A 24891-nucleotide genomic window follows, 5' to 3' on the forward strand; every position below is an offset into this window, starting at 1 on the left:
TTTTACTGTAAAGCAATATCGATAGAGTGAACATGTTTATCATCGCTAATGCCGAGCGCGTCTCTTTTTTCTGATTTAAAATAATTGAAAACGTCAATTTTGCTTTGCTATCCAAATAAAATTGTGATAAAACAATTGAGGTACATTCCAAATAAGCGTAAAAACGCAGAAAACATACAAAGAAATAGTCACACCAAAGCGAAAGAGCCACCGATTGAGTGGCCGCTTTCACCCCGGGCTCAAGAAGACGCCGCAGAAGAGCGGAAAAAATTCGCACATCGCATCCCTTGCCGTGCCGCATATCAGCAGAAGCAACAGCATTCCCGCATTCCAGCACACATCCAAATCAAGGTCAAGTGCGCGTCTCAGGAGGAACACAATCGGAAAAATGAGCAAAGATATTTACTATTCGGATAAATATTACGATGAGAAATTCGAGTATAGGTGAGTTTGTGCGAATATCCCCGAAAATCAACTGTAAATGCTATATATGTATATCTTTTGTGTGTGTGTGTGTGTGTGCAGACATGTGGTCTTGCCCAAGGAGCTGGTTAAGCTGGTGCCCAAAACCCATCTGATGACGGAGACCGAGTGGCGATCGATTGGTGTGCAGCAGTCGCGTGGTTGGATCCATTATATGATCCACAAGCCAGAGCCACATATCCTGCTCTTTCGACGCCCCAAAATGGAGGATTAAACGGAGTAAAATACGCACACCAACTCACACGTATACAACAGTCGGCAGCGTTTTGGCAGGAGGCAGCTCACACACTCAAACGCATACACTCTTATACAACGTCCGGCAGCTGCTGCTATTGTGCGTGTATTGGTGGTGTTGGTGGTGGCTGTGGAACCAACTGTTGCGATCGTCCTACTGTCAGCGCTACACTACCCTACACTTTCCTCCCGTTTAATTCTTTGAACAAATATTTATGCTCCTCTCTGTAAGTCCCACTACCTGCGCGTACTCCTACTACCCCATAGATGCGTACACCCCAAGTGGCCATATTTTCATCAAGTGAATACTTCTTTGTTCAATTCGAGCGAGCAGTTTTAACTACTCTAGAGAGCTATTTTTAATCACAATGTTAGCCTCCGTCCTTCCATCGATGAAGTGACCATTTTTATCACCTACTTGCCATTGGGCAGGTCTGTTGCCTTCAGTTTAATATCATTTTATTTTGGGGAGAGGTAAAGTAAAACACTAGACATGGGTTTCCACATTCCTCTCTCTATATTTTGCCATTATGCGTTGTACTTTGTTTGCCATTTTGCAGTACAAGCAGGTACAGTTTCCGTCGGATACGAAAAGCCACTTTGCTCACATTTAATCTTAAAAGAATAAAAATCTGATTTGTGATCTTGAAATTTTTTGTATATCAATAATCTATAATACATAATAATATGTTTACACATAATACTTATAAAAAAAACTTGTAATAAAATATTTTTAATGTATGAAAGACTTGAGGCGTTGATTGCTTAAAGTTTTTCTCGAAAATCGATCAAAACCAAAAATTGTTATTCTTCAAATATTAATGGGGAGTAATAATAAGGAAGGAAGTCTTATAAATTGGAGATTAAGAGTGCTACTGATATTTGAGCTTGAAGTAAGTATTTCCTTTTATTTGATTCATGTGTGTACTATAATAATTCACTTCAATCTCAGTTGCAGCGCGGACACCCAGAGTAATGGATTTTGTAAGTACTTTAATAATTTTAATAAATTAATTTAATCACCAGAATTTAACTTAACTTAACTTTCAGAGCAATATTCCTCTACTATCAGCAAACCATAATCATCAAGCAATGGAATTGAGCTTATAGCAGTTATATGGCATGGGACATTCATCGAAGTTCATGCCAAAAACGAGGTAAAGAAGACAGCTAGAATGGCATTAATTGGATGTAGGAGGTAGACAATAAGGAAGACAACAAACAATTAATTTAAGAATCTTGCAAACAATAAGGAACTGAAGCAATTTTTCATCTTTGAACCATTTGAGTACTTACCCTAGCTCTAATCTAAATTATCTTTACTACTAACTACAAAATGCTTCCAAATTTATTTCAATTCTCACGAATTAAAGACTACATCTATTAAATGCCAGAATTCTTAAACTATTCTTCAACGCTTCATCCTCATTATGGCCAAAGCATATGCTGAATTAACTTTGTACACCAGTATACTCGAGCACATAATTATATGGTTGGTTATTTATATACCACAACATAAGTGCTCTATATGTATATATTTATGCATGAACATGTGCAATTTCCACACACACTAATGTTCGTGTATTGTTTTCCAGTGTCAAAAATGAAGATCGACAGTTCCGGTCCCAATGTGTGTTGTGTTGTGGCCACAGTCACATCCCACCTCTCCACATGAGAAAGATCGGACACCCATCCAAAAAGAGTCGCGCGGCAAGGCAAGGGTGGAGTGGAGCGACCGACCAACGACTAATGGTTACGTTTTGTATCGCTTTCGAGCCACTTACCCGCTTAGTTGGGCCCTGGAATCCTCATCCACTAGCATCGACACCCAGGCAAGGCAGAGCACCGTATTATACATTATATTTCCCAGCAGCATGGAACAACCGAGCTGAACTGGCCCCCAAGGCAAATCGAATTGAAGCAGATCAAAGGCAGCAGCTGTGCAGCTGTTTGCTGTGTGCTCTTGCTGATTTGGATTATTATTATGTACCATCATTGTGGGCTGCTGCTGTACAGCGAATATGAAACCGGAAATGCCCAACTAACATTCTTTGCTTGCTGCTGCCCCATCATCATCGTCCATGCCCACTTTCTTGTTTCGTTCTACGTTGCCTTTCGATTCTTTTGTGTGTGTTTCCAGAGTCTCAATCAAGTTCAAGTAGTCCGTGGTAATGGCCATTGTTTGGTTGGCTTTTTGGGGTGGTTGCTGCTGCCTCACTCCGGTGACGGTGATCTTTGACATCACAATTTAGTAATCATCCAGAGCTAGTGGAGGGATTGAGTAATGGACAAACTTGACCTACTTATTGGGTGAGTTCTACCGCAGTTTTATGCCGCATGTAAAGCAACTTGCATTCATTTCAGATTCTGAGATTCTCCAGTCCAACCCAAACCCCCTCGATTTGAAATTAGCAACAAAGCGACACTGATCAATGCAATTGTGGACAAAGCAGCTCCTAATGAGCCCAAGGAGGAGCAAGAGCTTGCTGCAGCCTGCAAGACACTGAACTACATTGGAAGGAGGGCGCGCTGATAATGAATTCCTTTTGATTGCACTCGCATGGGGCGTAAAAGGAAAGCGAAAGCCCAGGATGATTCGGATACGAAGAACAAGGCGTGACAAATTACGAGAGAGACAACGCGGCGTATGCGTTACGTGAGATGGGATGGGCCTCAGCATTTGATGAATGAAAGTCAACCCCCCCACAACACAACACACAATCTCTCACACACACACACATTCACAAATTTGTACGTACTCTACAGATTTTTATATATATTTATTTTGCTGTTGAGAGTCGCGACGCTGACGGCGACGACGCTGCTGCTGCTGCTGCACAATTTGCGCGGTCGTTGGCTATATTTCGAATTTGATTTCGATTTAGTTTTTAGTACGGTTTTATAATCTGACGAGTCAAGTCGTGTGCTGTTGCCTTGCCTCTACACGCTCTCTGCCGCCCTACGTGTCAGAGCAGAGCAGATCGGTTTTTTGTGTCCGGTGTGTGGGATCGTTGCATGATCCGATCTCAGTGATCAGATCAGTCGCTGAAACGCCGCGTGCTCGTCTACAGCCACCAGATCGCTGTGTGGTCTCGCGTCCCCCGCCCACTCCCTCCTCTAAAAAGGGATTACAAAAATTATCACAGTGTATGAATTTGATTGTAAGTGAATTGAATGCCAACAAACCCAAATTAAACAAAAACTATTTAAATCAGAGAGAAGAGAAACAATCAAAAATCAATTGACAATGGAAACATATCCTTAGATGCAAGGATTATTCAGTGATGCCCATAAGACATTTAACATATTAAGTTCAAGTTAATTTGTGTTTCAATCCTTTTGCAGGATTTTAATTTCTGTTAATTTATGTTAGAATATTTTGCGATTTGTTTCCCAGTGTGTGTTACATTGCAAGTGGGTAAGTTTTTTTGTTCCTCTCATTTGCCGGCTCAATGTCACAGCTGTTTTGCTACCCTGTACACAAAATAGGCGGGTGAATATACGACAAATGAAAACTGAAAATCTTTTCTTACAAAAAATCAAATTTTGGTAGGATTCTTCCATTTTTATGCTTCCCATCAGCATAATGCCCTTTAGTGGTTAATTCCTCTAATAATCAGCTATTACTGAGCACACTCTAGTCCATTCCCCAACCCTTTTCCATCTTCCACTTCTTCTTTAGCCACCAAGACGCGTGAATAATTTCCGATTAACGCTGCTGATAACGTGTCGAGCGGCCGACTAACCTTGATAGGACCAAACACCCCCCACCCACAGCCAGCATAGGCGTGTGGGCGTGGCAACCACTGCAGTCTATATATATAATAATTTTGAGTTTTTTCTTGGTTTTTTTTGCCATTATTTTTAGCACACAATGCAGTTTTATTTTTTGGCTTTCAGTGCATAAAAATAGTTTCGCTTTCGCTCTTCCAAGAGAGATCAGAGAGCAGCATAAAATATATATAATATATATATATACACAGGTACTACATGTTCCACTCTCAAGTCAATTTGTTAATAAAAAATGTATGTTTCTTCGCGAGCGTAATATTTGCGAACGTCCCTCGCGCATTTCAAACATTTTCTCATGCAAATAAAAATGAAATTATATGACAAATGCGTAAAATTCAATTAGGCCAGAATAAACCATCCAACTCAAGCTCCGATCGGATTTGACTAGACTCAGCTGTTAAGATCGATTATCTTTTAGAGGGAATTTCAGCGGCGCCGCGTGCTGGTCGCGTTTTTTAATTCTATTCGGTTTTTTGCTGAACTCGCATGATCTTGATTAGGTTTTAGAAGTTTGTGGATGGACAATATGGAAATGCCAGTCTGCCGGCTGTCCAGTGCGACAATCGTAGTCAGACAGACACACAGTCTATAGATTGCGGTGACCGACCGAATAAAGATTATAGCGTCATATATTATATATAAACTATAATATATTATATGCCTATGTGCTTCCTAATCGTCTAAAATCCAAGTCTGAAACACACAACCTCGTGCGAAATGAAAACTTATGGAAATTGATTTGTGCAAAGGCTTCCACACTTTTCTATTGATATTTTTTTCTCATTTAAGTTATTTTTCTGAGCATTTTTTCTCGTATTTTTTGATAATTAAATTTTAAGTTGCAAAATTGTAAAGTCCCAGTGGAGAAATATTTAATTATGACAGCCAAGATGATGGGCCAAGTGCTTCAATTGACGGCTATCAAGTTCCTAAACAAAAGCTTGTACATTTACCAAACAATTTGCAAAGATCTCTTCATAAAGCTAACACAATTGGTTAGAAAAAATTTGAGAACACAAAAAACCAGATATTTCTGGAAAAATCCATGCAAAAAACCACTGCACTTCCTTCCCCCGCAACTATGCAATTTAGATTGATTTTTTGTTGAATTTAAACTGGTTCTTTGTACGCCTTACAAATAGTTTTTATAATATATTTCACCCAAAGACAAATGGGTGGGTCACAACCTTCCCTCTCTCCCGCACACACACACATCCCCTCCTTGGAAGTGCAACTACAATTTGCATTGACAATGACTACGCGACTCGAACATAGTTTTGCATTGCATTAATTATATAGTGTTTGCGCTGTTAAAGTATATTATAAGTCCGAGACTAATTAGTATTCATCTGTGGATATTTTATATGTATTTAACCAACGACAACAATAATAAACTTGTTCATGTAAACTGTTGTTCGACAGGCCGCCAATCAAAGATGCGGCCAGAAATCAACGCCCCCGCAAAGGAAATACTTTTTTTTTCTTAAATGGAAATGTAGAGTCTAGAATCTGTTCGGGTCTGGGTATAGGTCAAGCCAGCATTATTCAATTAGATGGTTTTATGGGGGCTTTTAGGGCCATGCTAATGAAGACAACAAGTTCAAGTTTAAATCTCCCAAATGGATCACGTTGGGTGAGAGTGTAGTAGGTTGAGTATTACATTTCACGATCATATCATGGACATTCCCAGTCCATTAATTGGCCAACTTCCGTTGCGAGTGTAAACCCATGCTTTTCGTCAATGAACTTCAATGATATCCACTTGCATTTCAGCATTTAGCATTCATTATTTCAGCCCGCTGTAAATGCAATTTAATTTCAAAGACAACTGCGACACATTCTGGGCAAATACAAATACATTACAATACTTATTAGCGTCGAATGCAAATTCTGCCTACGAATGTAGTATAGGAATTCATTTGCCTGACTCACGGTCAAGTTCGAAATAGAAAAGCCAACAACAAAAATTATGAATAAATATGAAAAATCTACACGGAACGGCAATGACAGCAAGTCGGAGCATCAGTCGGTTATTCAGTCACTTGGTCAAAGGCATCTTTGTATATACATCAACTTCAGTGTGCAACGGGGGACTGTAACTGCATTCCAAGTACACTTCCTCCCTCCCCCGCTCTCCATTTTAATAAAATTCAGTTCTTATCTCTTATTAAACTTGGCCCATGAATCGCCCGCCCTCGAGTGTTCAACTTAAACGGTTAGTTAATTAAACACACGAGCGATAAATACTATTTAGTTTGGGGCGCACAGACAGTGCCTCAGTGCCCCTCATACACCCCACTCTAAATGCTCTGCACACACAGTCTAAATGTAATTGTGTCCGACCAAGAGATATCCATTTCAATGGCACTTTGTAGGGGAACCCTGCCTCTGGGCACATGCCAATCGGGCACTCTGAATTCTGACGCAGACTGCTGGCTGTTGTTTTGTTATGCAGTTACATCAATTAGTTAAACCGCAACTACTTACCCCAGTACGAGAGAAATACTCAGTATTATGACATTATCATCGTGTGTGTCTCCAAAAGGTTCAGAGAATTGTGTGCATCTATCAGTGATCTGTGACTGTTTGTAAGAATGCAACTGTAGTCGATCTGGCAGTTACTCTTATCAGCTAAAAAAGAGAGTGAATTAAGGATCGGTTAGTGATCAAGGCAGTGTAGAAAAGAAGCACTTCAAGGTGGCAATGGAGAGACTTATACTATGTATATAAAATTACCCGAACGGTTCAATGAGATCATCTCTTTTCGAAGAAGTGATCATTGAGTTAATCACTTGTAGAATTAGTGATAAGATCAGTAATGAGAGCACTGATCTGGTTGATTTTAGATCAAGTTTTTAGTTAGAGCATTTGCATTCCTCCCTTGATCGCACGAAAATCTATGCTTCTCCCCCACACTTGTTTTCAGCTTCAGCCAAGCGTAAAGCTTTTCAATTTCACGTTCATACGATCCCCAAAGTGTTTTTCAGAGCTGATCTACAATTGTAATGCAATTGGCTAAACAATGCCAAAGTGTGAACAAATTTCTTGATTAATCTGAATGTCCCCGTCAAGTCTCAGTGCCCAATTGAGAGGATCTCAATGGGTCTGCCGCTGCCACTCCGGCTGGTGCATTCAATTTGGGTCACTTTTCAAAGACACATGATCGAGTGAGGGGATTCAAATTCCAGAGTAGACTGGATTCGCTATCAGTTTGCATTGATCACCGACATTCAGGCTACAGTCTTTCTGTGTCTATGTTCGTGCCCTTGCACCCCACTTGGGTGGTGGCAGCAGGGGGCCGTGCGGGAATTACTTTTCATTAGCTGATCGTTTATGTAAATTTATTTTTTTGCCACGTTTTCCCGATGAACTTGTTCCCTTCCGCTCCACGCCTCGATTAATTGAGCTGCAATTTTTTGTTGCTGCATTTTCTCGCAGTTTATTCTTTTGTTATTGCCTTTCTGTTGTTTTTCGCACTCGAAAAAAAGGTGTCGGGAGCTAAATGAATGTTTAAAAGTAAGTGAGAAATTTTTAATAATAGCTTTAGGGGTGGCTTATGCAGAGCCAGAGCTTCCTTCTGCTCTGCTCTCTCGAAAAATGTTTTGTAAATAAATCTTCAAAAAGAAATTCGACATCCGTCCGGCTTCTTGTCAAAAGTAACACCATTAGGAGGGTGTAGACTAGGGGTAGGGTAGGGGTTGATTTTGCATAAATAACAAAAGCTGCCCAGCTGCCCAAAGGCCACGCTCTTTTTTCTTGGGGGTTGTAATTTTTTTGCGATGTTCCAAAGCTCTACAGTCGTGGATCGCAGTTTGAACCGCGTGGAGGAACCATAGATGTTAGCGGACGTGTTTTGGGTGGAATTTCAAAAGAAAATTTGAAATGAATTGGAATTTAGACCAAATCTAACTACACAAAAAAGTTAGTTGTTACTCTAATTTTATCTGCTTTAACTGATAATCTCTTTGTTTTTTTGCAGCATTCCGTTTTGAAACCAATCGGAGCTCTTAAAACTCCCTATAACTCGGCTTAGCACCGCTCTAGCTTGAGGGTGCCCAAATTATACCCAGAAGCCCTGAAATCTAAGTCCAGAAAGCGACCATGACGCGACCGAAGCAAAATGAGAGCAAATTCAAGGCATTCATGCAGGAGAATGTCCTCACCATGGCCACCGTGATTGGTGTGTTTGCGGGTGGACTGGTGGGCTTCATCATTAAGAACAGCACCGGGGAGTGGACAAAGCGTGAGATTATGTACATATCATTTCCGGGCGAGATCTTTTTGCGGTAAGTTCGAGTAAACAATAAACTGGTTAATTAAGTTCTTAATTGATACTTTGCAACTATTTTTGCAGCATGCTTAAATGCTTGATTGTGCCGCTGTTGGTGTCGTCGATAACCAGTGCCATTGGTGGACTTGATCTGAGCATGTCCAGCAAGATAGCCACCAGGTGAGTCAGGCTACAAATGCCGCCAGCAGAACCATCTCTTATCCTTCGTTATCTCTCCCCTTTTTAGAGCCATCACATATTACTTTGTGACCACCATTTCGGCTGTAGTTTTGGGCATTTGTCTTGTGACCACACTGCGTCCCGGCCAGGGAGCAAAGATTGTGGAAACCCAAACGGAGAGTATCGATAAGGCATCCAAGGTGCTGACCCCAGACACGCTAATGGATCTGGTTCGGTATGTCTACACGAGATTGAATGATAATCGAGCTCAACCAATGCTGATTCATTTTCTTTTCTTCTATTAGAAACATGTTTACGGACAACATCATCCAGTCGACCATGTTTCAGGTGAGTTACAGTGGGAGAGAGAGATCCAAACGGACGGAATCCGTAAACAGCAGAAAATCCGTAGCAGTAACCGCCGAACCAATTATTCAATTCTTTTTTTTTGCGGTTTACCGAGTTTGATTGAAACAAACCGCGCACGACACATAATCAACAGCGACATGATAGGGCTAGAGGGATATCACAATTCCAATTACAATTCACAATCCAAGTCCCAAACTACGGGGAGACACTTTCACACAAATGTCTCTCTCTCTCTCTGTCGCTCTCTCTCTCTGCTTAAATTTCAATTATCGCAGACGCAGACTGACACAGAGAGAGAGGCAGGGAGAGCTCCGAGGGGTTTTTGGAGCCCCCCAGACACAAATTGAATCAAAGTACTTGCCTCGTACAGTTACTGTGCCTGATATATGGACATTGTACCTCCAACATTTATATGATAATACGTATCTGGTGTATCTGTATCTGTCGCTGTATCTGTCTCTGTGGCCAACCAAATGAATATTCATGCGCACAAATTAGATTATTGTCCGAGTCAATGAAGGGGGATAATCAACGCCAAGCACTTTCGCCAATGCCTGTGGCTTAACCTTTTGAGTGGAAAATTATGGAACAAAAAAAAAAGACAACACTGTGCCCTTTCCCCGCGGAGTTCCTGTAGCGTTAACTCCTCAATAAAGTTTTCCATATCTTCCCTTTTTAGTATCGCACGGAGATCTTTGAGAACACCAGCATTAGCCCTGCACGTATGTGGTTCCCGTTTATCAAACAAAGGTCCATTAATCCATAATTTCCACCCCCTCAGAACCCATGGAAGCCTGGCAATTCAAGTCCTCCCAGCGCGAGGGCTCTAATGTCTTGGGTCTGGTCATGTTCAGCGTGATCCTGGGCACCACCATTGGCCGTATGCGTGAAAAGGGACAACTTCTGCAGGATTTCTTTACCACATTGAGTGAGGCAATGATGACCATCACCTCATGGGTTATCTGGTAAGTGCAGGATAGGCTTTCTTCTAGCATTTATCTCATAATATTCCTTTGTAGGATCTCCCCATTGGGTGTGGCCTTTCTGATAGCCGCCAAGATCATTGAAATGGAGTCCATAGCAGCGACTATACAATCCCTAGGCTGGTATTTCATCACCGTCATGATTGGTCTCTTTTTGCATGGATTCGGTGAGTGTTTTTTCTATGCTAGAAGACAATATCTGTAATCAATCCCGTTTACCTTTGTGCTCCCTCTCAGGCACCATTGCGGTGATCTTTTTCTTGGGCACACGGCGCCTACCGTATCGTTATATTGCCAAGCTCAGTCAGGTGCTGGCCACTGCCTTTGGCACTGGCTCCAGTTCGGCCACCATGCCGCTGACCATCAAGTGTCTGGACAACATGGGCATCGATCCGCGTGTCACACGATTCGTTATACCTGTGGGTGCCACCATCAACATGGATGGCACGGCTCTGTATGAGGCGGTGGCCGCTCTCTTCATTGCACAGTACCGTGAGATGAGCTACTCCTTTGGCACAATTGTGGCGGTGAGCATAACGGCAACGGCTGCCTCAATTGGTGCCGCTGGCATACCGCAGGCGGGACTCGTCACCATGGTCATGGTGCTAGACACTGTGGGCCTGGAGCCAAAGGATGTGTCCCTCATTATAGCTGTCGATTGGTTGCTGTGAGTACAGCAGAGAGAACTCCCATCTGTAGTTATTGTTACACATTTGTTTGGCTTCTAGGGATCGCTTCCGCACTACCATCAATGTCATGTGCGATGCTCTGGGCACTATCTTGGTAAATCATCTGTCGAAGAACGATCTGGCCAGTGTGGATAGGGTAAGAGACCTACAGCTATACCCTTACTTGTTCCCTGTTCATATTTCTCTCTATTCCCAGTTGAATGCCGAACCTCATGAGCTCCTCGAGCTGGGTGCCAATGGTCACGAGATGAAGGAATGAAGGCAGTCTTCGCTTGGCGCCTATAATCGCAAACGATGAGTGGACATGTCCCGGGTGTGGGCCTGGTTCCACATCCTGCCACGCCAGGATAGCGACAGCGATGACTACGACGACGATGAGGAGTTTTAAGATTGTCATCGCTGCTTCGTTTATCTGTTGGCAGGACTCAGGACTCAAACAGTCAGTTTGTTTTGCGATAAATTATGGGCGACCAAGACGCTTCCAATTTCCAAGATTGATTCAATTTGCAGCAGTAGCCTCGAGAGGTCTGCCAGAGTACAAGTACTAAAAAAACGAAACACACAGCAACGAATTTAAAGCCAGCTACTAATTCGTTTATTAGTTTGTTTTTCTCTCCCCCAGTAGAAGCAGAAAAGCAGAACAGAATTATTTGTAAGAACTAAGCAAAAGGATACATTTATCGTCTAAATTAGCCGTACTTTCAAGGTGTAAATAATATTTTAAATATAATTCATAATTATATTAAATTGAGTTCAAATTTTGCGTAAAATTCTCCCCCTCCCCCCACATATATATGATTAGTATTAAATGAAAGGAGAAACACAAAAATTAGTTATATTCAAATTTCAATTCCATTTCAAGCTCCAAGCAAATGCATTTTGTTGCCGATCAAATGAGATTCGTCTTCTAGTATTTGTTAAATAATACAAATAATCAATCCAACAAGTTTTCTGCCATAGTAAAACAAAATAAAGAAAGACACAAAATAAGTCAAATATTTAGCAGTTAGTCGTCAGAGCGATAAACAATTGAAAATACAATTAAAATCGAATCGAGATAAATCAGAAATCAGAATTTCAAATGCCGTTACAAGTTCGTGTTCATAGTTTGAGCTTTGTACATACTTAATAGATTAAGTATACATACGCGTACATACACATTACATACAAAACGAAAAATATATAATGTAATAATATTTAAAGCGTGCGACAAAACAAATCCAATCAAATCAAATGAATTCTTCTATGACAATAATCGAGTGCTGCTCAATCAGACAGGACAGAGGAAAGACACTCAATTTATATGCGAAAAGAATTATTTATTGCAGTAATATTATTTAACTACATTTAAATTTAGGGCACACCATTACAACAAAAACAATAAATTAAAAACAAATAGAAATGGAAAAAGAAAACAAAAAACCAAACCCAAAAATCATCAAAAATGTTTGTAGTTTCTGTGTAGTCTAAATATATGTTTACTAATAAAACTTTATGAATATTAAAAGAAGAGTCTGTTTAGTGTCGAATCGAATGCGAAGGGGCATTGAAATTATCAAAGAAGAGGAAGAGGCTTGACATGGATATTATGATACAAATTCGGGAATGTTTTAGATTATATTGGTTATCTTTGGTTTCCATGGGAGAGTCTATCTAAAATGTATGTTTTTAAGCATACCAAATTAAACTGCATATAAACTAGTTTATTATATTATTATTTTTTTTTGTTTTGAGGTTTTAAGTTACCGCACTACCCTTAGGTAGAGGGGAATTATTTGGCCACCCGCCTTTACAAGGGGGAAATCGCCACGTCGTAATATGTAACTTGTTACAGCTTTGCTCCAATACTTACCTGGCGTAGAGGTTATTTTCCCCGTTATTATATTATTATAGTTCTTATCAAATTTTGCGGCAGCACATCATGTTTGTCAACATTTTCAAGCAACGGTTCGTTTCCATAGCATCCAGCTACAACAGTTATATAGCAGCGAGCTTTTCTGAACGCTTTCTAGATTCCTTAAGCCTTCGCATAGAGGGCGCTTGTCAGGCTTTGAAAGTAAACTAAAAGATGGCGCCCAGAAAGAGTCAAAAAGGGAATTTAACTTTAAAGGCCGTGTAAGCCGATAACCGAGGAGCTCAGAAACTTGCGATTCTCGCCATAGAGGAGGCAGAACCACACCTGGGATTCCTCGAGATGTAGACTCTAATATTCTGGTGGTCCGTGAATACACCCATTGTCTCAATTCAACAGTCTGTATTCGAATTTTAGTAAATTTAATTAAGCATAATTACCGATTTATTGGATATCTACCTAGGAAAGGGGAGTAAATTAAATTAAATTATTTGATACTCTTAACGAAACCCTCTAGTCGCAGCAAAGTGATTAAAAAAATCACAACATATAATTGAATACTTAAACAAAATCAGAATCAACCCACCATACATTTCAGTAGTTTGAAGTGGTTTGTTTTGTTTTTCCTTTTGTTGTTTTCCCCTCTTTAAAGCTGAAATGGTTCCCTTTGATCTATCCCATGGCATGGGTGACATCTGTGTCCTACCTACGCTCCGCAGCACATACAATATTACTCCATAAAAACAAAAAACGGACGAAAAACAGCTACAACATTGGGCGCCATCGAGAGTGGAGGGACACGGGACACACGCAGCAGTGTTTGTAGGTGGCAGAAAGGGTAAAAACTTTACGTTAGGGCAGAGGGAATATGCAGTCACAGGTCATCAAAATAAAATAACAACAACAACAGAAACTCGATGACTTTTCAACTTTTCCATTTGTCACTTTTGCCCAGCTTGTTTTTCCCGGCGACAAAGTTTAAATTTATTGTCTGATTTCAGGGGGATTTCCACTGAAGGGGGACATGGAAATCACCATCGAAAGTTTTTCCCGAAAACGTCTTCAGCACAAACGGCTTTGTTGGCACTTGTCTAAGCCTCCGAGAAAACTGAACACAAAAACCAAATGGATTTTAACTTCATTCCCAGAGAGACGACAGCTCATCGATTTGAAACCAAACCGACTAAAAATCTTTTCATTATTTTTACTTTTTATTTAGTTTAGGTTCAAAATTCTCAGTTTTGTATTTGTTTTGCTGCAACCACTATGAGCAGGCCCAGGCCGACCGTGCTGGAGCGGCTGCGGCAGCTGAACAACGCCGAGCTCTTCTTGTTGTGTCAGGACTATAGGATAATGGTTGGTCGCATCACATTTACCAATCGGCGGCATGTGGAGCGCCTGTTGACGGTGGCCGTGATTGGGGATCGGGCCAGGGCACGAGTACATGAACAGCTCGCCAGAGAACGTGGCGAGGGGTACTCGCGGACCCAGGATGCCAGGGAGGTGCCGACGCGGCACTCGACAGCTCCGCGTAAGCGACGAAGTACTTACCAGCGAGAGAGCGGGAGGAATGCCTCCACCATGACGACTCCCTCGGTTCATCTACTAAGCAGTGAACACCGCACCTACTGGCCCTCTGTCCTGCCGCCATCCATGCGAAACGCTCGCAACCCGCCACTGTGGCGTCAGAGGGTTCCGCAGCAGCAGCAGCAGCAAGGATCCTCAATTATTGAGCGAGCATTGGACTCTGTGCGACGGTCAAACTTATTTGGCTTTCGAGTGCCATTTTCGCTGTGGCGCTACGCCAGCAGGGGACTTGGATGCAGGGGACGTCGGACTCCGACACGTTTTCGGGGCGGACAGGGAGAGGAAATCATCGATCTGGGTGAAGAGCACGTGAAGGAGGATGTTCAATATGAATTAAGGGAAGAGAATCGGTACTCGGAAGCGTCTCAAGAACTGTTCGACGAGCGATACGTAGAGCGGCAGGAAGAAAGGCAGGAAGATCGGTATGAAGATCAGTTTGAAACTGAAGATCAGGTGCAGTATGAGAACGAGGCACAATATCGCGAGAATGAGAATGAGGACCTAGAGGACATGCCATACCCTGGAGAGCCCTCAAACTACGGCGCCACCCGCTTTTACAGCCGCGAGGGTCATGGAGAAATCTCCCAAGGCGATCAGTCGGAGGCGCAGCGACAGCTAGAATGGCAGCTAAATTCCACTTACGGCGAAGGTCACATCCAAGATCCCTTCAACTCCCCACATCCCTACGATTTCCAAGAGCTGGCTCAACTGAATCTAATGGATCGTCTGGATCGCATCGATCAATTGAATGTGCCTAATGATCCTCCACTTGCTCTTCGAGATAGTCCACAAATCGCGACCGAAAACGAAAGCGATTCTTCGGTATATTTCTCCATCAGCAACTCGTCGACTTCCTTTTACGATACCAATGAGCCGCCGGTGCACCTGGTCCGAGCTCAGGCCGTGAAAAAACGCTTCGACTGGTTCGGTTGGATGAAGATCGCTCCACGGACCAAAAGCCAGAGCGAGCGTATTGCCAAGCGGGATCAGACACGGGAACAGAACCTCGAGCACGAGCGCGAGCTCTGCACCATCGACTATCTGTCTGAGATCGATTCGAGGGCGTTGCAGGACCAGCCCCTGCTGGAGCTAATGAGTCGACACGAGCTGCGGCACAGCAGCGAAGAGGATGATTCCTCCATTGGCAGCTGTGGCGATCTGCAGCCCGGCTTGCTACGTCGCACCTTTGAGCTGCTGTTCTGCGATCGACGAGGAGCTGTGAACATCAAGAAGCTGCGCTGCAGCCTCTTTTGCTGCTGCGTGTCGATTGTTGTCTATGTGAGCTTTAAAATGATGCACTAGACGACAGCTTTCAGAGCTCTTTGTGGGGTTCCTTTGCATTTCATTGGGCCTATAAATTGCATTTTTAAAGTTTATCTTTAATGCTCTTCCCTGCCTTCAATCAATTAAACTGATTAATCATTCGCTTGAAATACTGCAGACAACTGTCTCTACAGCTCTTTTGGTTGGCAAGACGATTGAGGTCCAAGGCTATGCGTTACTCATACGCCACGTGTTGACGTCTGCCAGCCCAAAATTTCACATTTTCAACTCGGCACGGAAATTAAACTATAATTATATTTCCAGCCAGAGTCTGTCGGAGCCTACCAGCCAGTAGCTCAATCTTCAGTCGAGGCCCATTGCAAATGGAATTGAATAAAGATGAGCCCTTAAAGACCTCGTTGTCGTTGACTTTCCGCTGCGAGTCCTCGGTGGCTGGTGGGTGGCAGGGTGTGGGAAATCTCATTTCTGTTGCACTGATGCGCAAACTTAATGACTTTCGGCAATTTGCCCAGCACGAAGCACGGTTCTGGCCTCCCACTCCATGCACTCACTGCAGCTTCCGCTTGGCTCTCGGACGCGGAGTCGGACTCAGGCGCCCATTTGCCATGTCAAGGTGTGGCCATAAATCTTCTTAAATGTCGTAGAATCAGCACTGCAGGCCACTTGTATCTGGTGCGATCTCAGCGCGAAATCCAAGGGCTATAACTAATTTACACAGCAGGTGAAAACAGAAGTCCTGCCTTCCGGGCACGTGCTCAGGCTAAGCCAAAGATGCACTTAGAGAAATGTCCACTCAAGGGGCTTTGGCGCTCCTTAAGGCTGCCTTCAAACGCAAGCTTCTATTGGTAATTGATTCTAATTCAATTTATCCATAATTCAATCCCAAAGAATTGCCAAATTAATTGGGTATTGAGGCTTAAATGTGAGTAAAATTTGGCTTTAACTTGGGCTTAAATATTGTTTAAGGGCAAAGCCCTGGATGGTTGGCAATTTGTCAAAGATTTCAACGTACTTTCAGAGCAAACAAAAATCTAATCAAATGCAATTGGCGTGTCGAGAGACATAAATGAAACTTTGGTCATAAAACCACCACACGGAGACACTGGGATTTATGTCTCTCGCATAACAAATTTAAATGGCATAAACAATTGGCAACAAAGTAAATTCTGCCTTTCTACATTCCTTCCTTCTCTTCCTCCTCCCTTACTCCCCTGAAAATCTCGCGGTTTTTGACTTTGCAATCATCAAATTGGAGCATCCAAAAGTCGATTAGGTTTCGGTTCGGGCAACGCACAAAATTGAGACATCTTAGACATAAAGCCTGAAAACTTTCAGTTTGTCTTTTATGCCAATTCAATTTACTGGCAAATCGTCCTTGCTGCAGCAGCTCCTCTAGAAATGCCAAGGACAGTGCTGGAAATAAACATAAAAAAAAACCATTTAATTTATATTCTACCAACATTAAATGGCATTTTAATTTCTATGGCAGTCGTAAAAAGTCCCGAAATGTATTCCCCCTCTACACAAGCTACCCCCTCCCATCCCACTGCAATCTTTCTCACCCTCTTTTCATATTTATGTCTATACATTTATTTTTCACTTTTCTCCATTTCTCAATTGCGTGCAAAAGATTTTTATATTTAATTCAATTTGGCATCTAATGGATTGATGGGGGCGCAGTGGACAGGGGTTACTTCGGAAGTCCAGTTACCAACGGGGCGTGGTCGGTGTGCTGTCTGTTTTGTAGTCATTGCGTGAAATATGGTCCTGTGCTACTTAGTGCCCTTCATCGGGATGCCAGCAGCACCCTCCCCATTCTGAGACCCTCTCAATTTTCCCTCCAATTGTATCCTCCCCCTTCCACTAAAATCCGGTGGACGCCCAAGCTAAATTACCGTTACAAATTTGCGCTACTTTGATGGTCTCCTGCCTCACTAGTACTGGCTCGTGGTTGCTGAATCCTGACTCCTCTCGACTGCCCGGCAATGTCATACAAAATTTATTCGCCTTACGTGACTTAGCCGCAAATCTTCGCTTAGTCCAGGAGGTTCAAAAAGTTCTGTTTCCTGTTCCCACTGCTCCACAGCCTCTCCTCGGCAGGTTAGATCTGTTCTTAGTTAGGGACCTCCTCCTCCTCCTCATGCTGACGCTGCTAATGGTTTTTTGCAGAAGAAACTGAGGGCCAACATGGTTCGTTGGGCAGGGTTTTACGTGGGGGAAAACACTCCCAAAGTTCGATATATGTATATCCTGAGTGGAGATTTTTGGGTTAATGGATAATGATTGGCGAAGGGTTTCTCAAGAGTATATAGTCTATGGAATAGTTTATAATACTTTGAAGGAATTTAAGGTACATTTTAAAAGAGTTTATGAACCAGTAATGACTGAATTATGCCTTAATACACATTTTCTTATATTTCTAAGCTAAACTTGTGGCACTTTTCGTTTCCAAATCTTCCACTTAAGTCAACATGTTCCTTCAAAGCCTAACCCCATAGCCTTTCTCGTATATTTTTAAGCTTTTTAGTGGCACGACATGCACTTTTCCACAACAAACTTTTCCCTCAACTCTCAAACGAAACAAGCTGTTTCCTATTTTCTCCCGAAAACAATTTTTGTGTGAGTAGTTTGAGGGCAATTTAGCCCAAAGTAAAAGCTGCACCACATATTTAGCCTAATGAAGGCAGCTCCAAAAAACTACACAAAATACTAACAAAGAAACAAAAAAACCAACAAAAGAGTTGGCAGACAACGAGCGAGGGAGACAGTTGACTTAACCCCTTGGCCTTGCCTGTGGCGTTATGGGGGAAAATGCAATTTTGTAATTGACTCACATTCAGTCGTGCGGAAGTTGTTTAGAGCTCTCTATCTTTAGAATACGGCTGCCAAAAATGCTACAAACGGAAGGAACTTTGTGAAATATGCACGAAATACGTTTACGAGGAGTGGGATAGGGAAATTCAAGAGTCACACCCACAACTGCCGTATAGTCATTACATCAGCAGCCAAGGCATCCCAATTTCACTGTACTCCAGAGGACTCCACTGTGCCCCACTGTAATCCACTGCACTCCACTGTACTCATCGCACCTCAGCGCCAGTGGCCCAGACATTCAGACAGAGATTGAAATGTCAACCCATTTACGAGCTACGAGCGCAGGGGTAACCAAACTGAAGTCGTGTCCATGTCCATGTTCCATGGCTGTTCCTTGCTCTCTGTCTCTGTGCTCTCTGTTCCTAGCATCTGTGCTCTCTGTTCCCTGTGCTCCCTGCTCGCTACTCCCTGTCTCTGTTTCCTGTCTCTGCTCCCTGTCCATGTGCATCAGTGGAACATGTTTGTCAGCTAGTTCTCGATACGATTTTTGCCCGTTGCTTGTGCATCTCAGAGGTAGTTTGTGTTCATAAAGCTGCATGTAACAGGCAGCAGAAAGTGTAGAGAGCCCACGAAGACAATTCTGAAAGTGCCCTTTCAGTTTTTTGTAGTTTCATAAATATATATTTAATTATTTACCACCTAAAAATTAGGTAACTTCAAGTCTAAACCCTCAACTCTTGCAGCTGCATGCGATGCGGGCATGTGTGTGACACAGAATGTAGCCAAAATGTGGCACGAGTGTCGCCCGCATGTCTGAGCTGACGACTGAATGCCGCTGACAGATGTTTCTTCTACCTTCCAAATTCCACCAGGACAATCGAGAATCGTCAAGGAGTGTCCATGTGATGAAGGTAGGACAAACAGTTTGCCTTAACCGAGCGCCATTATAGTTTTTATGTGCGGTTTTCGCTTGAATTTTTACCTTTTGCACTCCGCCATAAACGGAAAATTTGTGTAATGCATTTTGACAGCAGCATCGTGGCTGAAGGGGGGTGTCCAGACTCCAGAGAACTGTGCAACCAGCAGGCGACAGCGTTATGGCTGCATGTCCGGGAAGGAAGTCGTTCCAGCTATGCAGTTGCCATTTTTTTATGCTCAACGTTTTTTTGTATTTTATTAGGAATGGGATATGTGAAAAGTTTGCTCATAAAATGTTTACAAATCGACATTTGCCTTTTACAGTATGGATAGCATTTACGGTACAGTGCGTTTCATACAGGTCAGGTTTGTTTATGGATTTTATTACGGGAGCAATAGCAAGCAATGCTGAGATTTTAATGTGTAGTAGAAGCATGTTGAAAGAAAGCTGCAGAAATTATTGTTATAATGATTTTTAATCGATTTGTAAACGATTAATGTCTTTTTATACTGAATTATTGTATTTATCAGACAGAAAAATGTATACAATAATTATTCGAAAATTTCTAGAAATGTATTCCTGGTATATATTTATAAATCGCACTGTACTTTGTGCATTTATCTAGCCCTAGCGCTAACCATACACAATTTTTTTGGTGGCTTTGATTTCAGTTTTTGCCAGTTTGAAATTGCTTTTTACAAGAAATGCAAGAAATATCATTACAGGGATTCATGTATTCTCATGTGAATAAATACAAATATAGGATTCGTGGCAGAGCAAAATGGAGCTCTCGACGAATGTGGTCTGACGTGATGGTTATTCAATTTTAATATTTTTAATGTATTAGGCATAATTTTGTGGCGGCCTTAAGCAAGGAAATTCCTGCCATTTTTGGGTAACTTTGGCAGTTTCATAATCCCAAAGCACAAACAGCATTTAATCAACAGAAAAGTTGGCCCCCAAAAGTCCAATCATCAAGTGAGGGAAATTACTTGCTCAATCTGCTTACAATTAATGCTTCTACTTTGCCTCTTTCCCACCCACCGATACAGTTGAACAAATGCTCACTTAACCAAACTTGAACTCAAACAAAACAAATAACATTTCACACAGAGTTTTCCTAATTAATAAGAAAAAGAAAAGCGATCCGAAAGGCAGAGCCGTTCAGGGGGCAGGGCGGACGTTTCAACCCGTCTACTCAACAAATGTTTTTCTTTTCTTATTTGTTTAATACGCTTCTGCTTTTGCTTTTCTTTTCTTTACTTTTTTTCTTCGTTTTTGTTGCTGTAAATGTCACCAATTAATTTGCAGGCAAAAATATGCGCAGTCGTTCTCCCAGAGCAAATAAACGGCAGAGTGGGAGAGGCACGAAGAGAGGCAGAAAAAGGTGCAAGGAGGGGCAATACACCATTGAGAGTTTTCCCTACCTTCAGTTGAGAGTTTTACCTTACCTTCACTTGAGTCTTGAGTAGGTTCGTGCCACACCAGCTAAAAGTAAACAGATGAGCAGCTCTGGCAATTAAAGTGAAAATTCACAGAACCAGTAGAAGATGAGGCATGTGGCATGTGGCAGGCATACTACAGACTGCAGACTACACCCAGCCATGCTGTGTGTGTGCAGGTGCCCATAATGAAGTCGATGGGAAGTTGAAATAATTTGAGTTTATGTTTGAGTTGCCAAGGCGGAGGCGAGATGTAGTTGCTTCTAGGAAATTAACAAATGTGAATATAAAATTCAATTACAATTCAAATGATGGGGCACACACACGTGGCATGGCATGGCGTATGCTTGATATTTTATTATTATTGCAGGTAAAAACAATAATGGAAGGCAATGGAGTGGAGTGGCTTTCCCCTGGTAACTACTTGGTTAATTATTCAACTATTCAAATTGTTGCTTATTCACATTTTGGGGTTAAGAAACACTCACAGAAAGCAAAGGTTACCCCATGAATATTTCATTTTGGGGTCTCCTACTGGGTTTGCTTTTTCTTTAAAATTTGATGAAGTGACTCGACGGGCACTTGAGCCTAAATAATAGAGACGAACCCATGATGGGCGCCCATCATTGTCTTGGGTATTTCAACAGGTTCAAGGCTCAGCAGTCAGAGAGCTTTACCTTAGTTTCCTATTTCATTTGCATGTACTGTGTGCTTTGTCCTGTGTGGCTACAAAACTTTCGCTTCACGGTTGCTGTCAGTTGTATTTTTGATTGATTTGTTGAGCAATTTTCTGGCGTCTCTTAGTGGCTCGCTCTTCAAGGAGTTGCGCTAGAATCTGTGCCTCGTTTTGCTGCTGCCACACATTCATGCATGATTTATGTTTGAACATATCATAAAGATGCGCCTGCCACTAACAGTTTTGATTGAACTTAAGGGACGCCACAGTGGCCAGTGGGAATCAATCACCTCGACTTAATGGCTTATTGCGCATAAATTCCCACATTTGCCTTTGAACTTGTCTTGTGGCCTGGGCCCATCAATCAACTGTCAAGTCTGTGCGATAATTAGATTAATATTTTGAGCACAAACCCAGCCAATAGTTGGATAACCGACTTCGTACTAATTTGGTAACTTAAAGAGAGGTGAAACAAAGATAAATATGTTGGCATTCTTATGCTTAAAGTTCATCATAATCACCAGAGCTGCTGATGACAGCCATTATCCCTGCTTTTCGCTGGCTTTTTTTCTTTGCTCATTTCAAGTTTTATCCCTCGCCATCCGCTTTTGAACCGGCTAATTGGCCAGAATTTGCCAGAGAATTAAATGTTTGCCATTTTCTATTTGCCAGATTGCAGCAGAAACAGCAGGGAAACGAAAGCGCGAAACTGTGAATAGGGGCTTCTCTCTATCTCGCTGTTGGTGTTGTGCTTTCCGCGCGAATACCAACGACGTCAATAAAGCAAATTGACAGCTGATTAAGCGACAGTCAAGAGAGTCAGCGAGTCCGAGTCCCAAGTCCCCTTGGGGAAGATCTGGCACGGCCACGGCCACGAAGCAACATCGTAGTAGATATTTGATTATTAACAGTTGAACGATTGCTAGTCGTAGCACTTGACTCTGTCAATCGAATCGGATTTCCCCCCGAAGTGTGTAAGGACTTTTGCAATTGATTGCTGGGCATAATTTTCTCCTCCCGCCTCGCCCCACGTTCCACTCTGTGTTGCTTACGTAATGTTAATTGCTTCTAAGGAGTTCCTCTTGGTCACTGCAATTTATGGCAGACAATCGAGAGAAACAAAAGCCAAAAGCTAATTGAAGCCAGGCGACACACATTTCTTTGACCCTTTGTGAACCCCTCTGCTGCCAAGGATTTTTCCTTGACTTTCTGCCTCTGCGAAAGCAAACAAAAGCCAACACAAGACTCTGATTGATTGCGTGCAGGCATTTGGTTCCACTTAATGGATCAATGGCTTTTTTTGTTTAGTTTCTGCCAAGGACATGCTCGTGTGCACTTTGTGTACTCCAGCCGCCTGCCAGTAAGCAAATTCTTGTCTTTTAATTAGAGAATGGCACTTAACGGAGTGGAAAATTCAATAAAATTATTCGAAATAAGCTTTAAATATGTTTAACTTATGGCTGAGCCATAGAAGGCCTTGATTTCTCATACAAGTCATAGACTGACTGACTAATCCTTCAATTTTCATTCGAACTCTCAAACTCGTAGAGCTAACATTGATCCACAAAAAACTCTAAAACCCATATTTATTCTCTCAACCTATAATTTATTTACTTTCAACATGGATATTCCCCAAGTGGACATGTTGGCTGTGTCCAAAAACAGTCGCGTGCAGCGTAATTTGATCCTTGGCTATGTGATTCCTGGTCTAAAGATTGTGGACTATGGCGATGTTAATCGCATTGATCAGTACTATTTAGATTGCCAAAAGCATCGTGACTACTATCGCGATCCGTATGGCAAGATACCCAAGCCGGAGCGATTCCGTCAGTATCAGGGCAAGTGCGGTGTCAAGGTGGATAAATCCTTTGGGGATCTGTTGCTGCCACCCAGCTGGCAAGTCGAGCGTAGGCCCGTTGTTTATCCGGCTGAATACGGTCACCCCATGGACTCGAGGAAGAGCTATAGAACCTTGTTGATGGGCACCTATAATCCTATCAGCCATACGGGATTTAAACGATAGACCACTGGAACTAGCTAATTATTATTACGATTAATGGTTACACTTGTTGAACATTGAATTGATTATACAAAAAAAATTTTGAAAGCAATATAAAAAGAATTCTAGTATATTAATATATTTCCAAATCCATTTACTGTTTACTTAATTATTTGATAATTAAATTTGAAGGTTTTCGGATAATTATCGGCAATAACAATTATTCTTAATGATTATTTTTGAGCAAAAGAAAATAAAAATGATTACTTGATGATTTTTTTGTTTGCTCAAAAATAAAGCTAACAGTGATCCAGCATTTGCATTTCAACGTTTAATATTTTTCAAACGGTAAGCTAAAACCACAAAGTGCTTGCTTGGGTACACTTTATAGATGCATTCAGCAGCTTTATAGTTTAGGTTTATTTCAACCAGATGTAAGATAATTAAGTTATGTAAAATTAAAAGAGGCGCACCTCTAAAAAAAACCGCAACAAAAAAATACCAGACTTTAAAATTTCTTTAAAAAAAGTTCTGCCATAGAAAAAAAACCAAAAATTATTAATAATAATTATGAAAGCCTTTATTTTTTGAAGTTATTTTATGTTTAGATTATTCAGCCTCAGAGCCAAAGTAGGTCTTGAATTAAAGGTTCTTGATAGCCATCATTGAAATTCCTTTCTTAAATCTCATTCTACTTCCCAAACTCGTAGGGCACACAGTCAAAAATTTCGATACGCATAAGAAATAAAAAACAAAAACAAAAACAAAAACATATAATTTTTGTTCCAATTAATAAACACAAACAAACAAAATGATTATCCCTGAGGTGGACATGTTGGCTGTGTCGAAGAACAGTCGCGTGCAGCGTGGAGCCATTGTGGGCTATGTGCTGCCAGGACTCAATATGGTGGACTATGGGGATATCGCTCGCATCGATCAATACTATTTGGATTGCCAGAGATATCGCGACTACTATCGTGATCCGCATGGCAAAATGCCCAAACCGGAACGCTTCCGTCAGTATCAGGGCAGGTGCGGCATCAAGTTGGATAAATCCTTTGGACCTTTGATGTTGCCACCCCAGTGGCGTGAGGAGCGCAAACCCATCATGTATCCGGTACCGTATGGCATCCAAATGGATATGGACAAACACTACAGGACACTGTTGAAGGACACACACAGTGGCAGCACACACACGGCTTTTAAGCGCTAGTGATGCACGGAGGAAATAATCTGGGACTCTTGGATTACCCTGATGATATTAGACAATGGAATTGATAAACATTTTAGGCGGGAGAATTAAATAATTCTAGTCTAA

General features: G+C 41.8%; 4 protein-coding genes across 4 annotated transcripts; all 4 read left to right on the forward strand.

The window, feature by feature from the left end:
• Window positions 1-33: 33 nt before the first annotated feature.
• LOC117587674 (cyclin-dependent kinases regulatory subunit) lies at window positions 34-1441 on the forward strand. Its single transcript, XM_034278566.1, has 2 exons — window positions 34-444; window positions 526-1441. The coding sequence occupies exons 1-2, from the start codon at window positions 389-391 to the stop codon at window positions 695-697; spliced, it is 228 nt and encodes a 75-aa protein (XP_034134457.1). The 5' UTR covers window positions 34-388; the 3' UTR covers window positions 698-1441.
• Window positions 1442-3623: 2182 nt separating this feature from the next.
• LOC117587673 (excitatory amino acid transporter 1) lies at window positions 3624-11560 on the forward strand. The gene is made up of 11 exons (XM_034278565.1): window positions 3624-3878; window positions 8489-8795; window positions 8864-8959; window positions 9027-9194; window positions 9265-9307; window positions 10008-10050; window positions 10110-10293; window positions 10348-10478; window positions 10549-10978; window positions 11040-11136; window positions 11197-11560. The coding sequence occupies exons 2-11, from the start codon at window positions 8611-8613 to the stop codon at window positions 11257-11259; spliced, it is 1440 nt and encodes a 479-aa protein (XP_034134456.1). The 5' UTR covers window positions 3624-3878; window positions 8489-8610; the 3' UTR covers window positions 11260-11560.
• A 2485-nt stretch (window positions 11561-14045) lies between these two features.
• Window positions 14046-15872, forward strand: LOC117587672. The gene has a single exon (XM_034278564.1). It carries the CDS (start codon window positions 14119-14121, stop codon window positions 15739-15741), a length of 1623 nt encoding a protein of 540 aa, XP_034134455.1. The 5' UTR covers window positions 14046-14118; the 3' UTR covers window positions 15742-15872.
• Window positions 15873-23135: 7263 nt separating this feature from the next.
• LOC117587691 lies at window positions 23136-24891 on the forward strand. The gene is made up of 2 exons (XM_034278586.1): window positions 23136-23429; window positions 24619-24891. The coding sequence occupies exons 1-2, from the start codon at window positions 23196-23198 to the stop codon at window positions 24784-24786; spliced, it is 402 nt and encodes a 133-aa protein (XP_034134477.1). The 5' UTR covers window positions 23136-23195; the 3' UTR covers window positions 24787-24891.

This window comes from Drosophila guanche, unplaced genomic scaffold, assembly GCF_900245975.1.
Source record: "Drosophila guanche unplaced genomic scaffold, DGUA_6, whole genome shotgun sequence".
NCBI lineage: Eukaryota > Metazoa > Arthropoda > Insecta > Diptera > Drosophilidae > Drosophila > Drosophila guanche.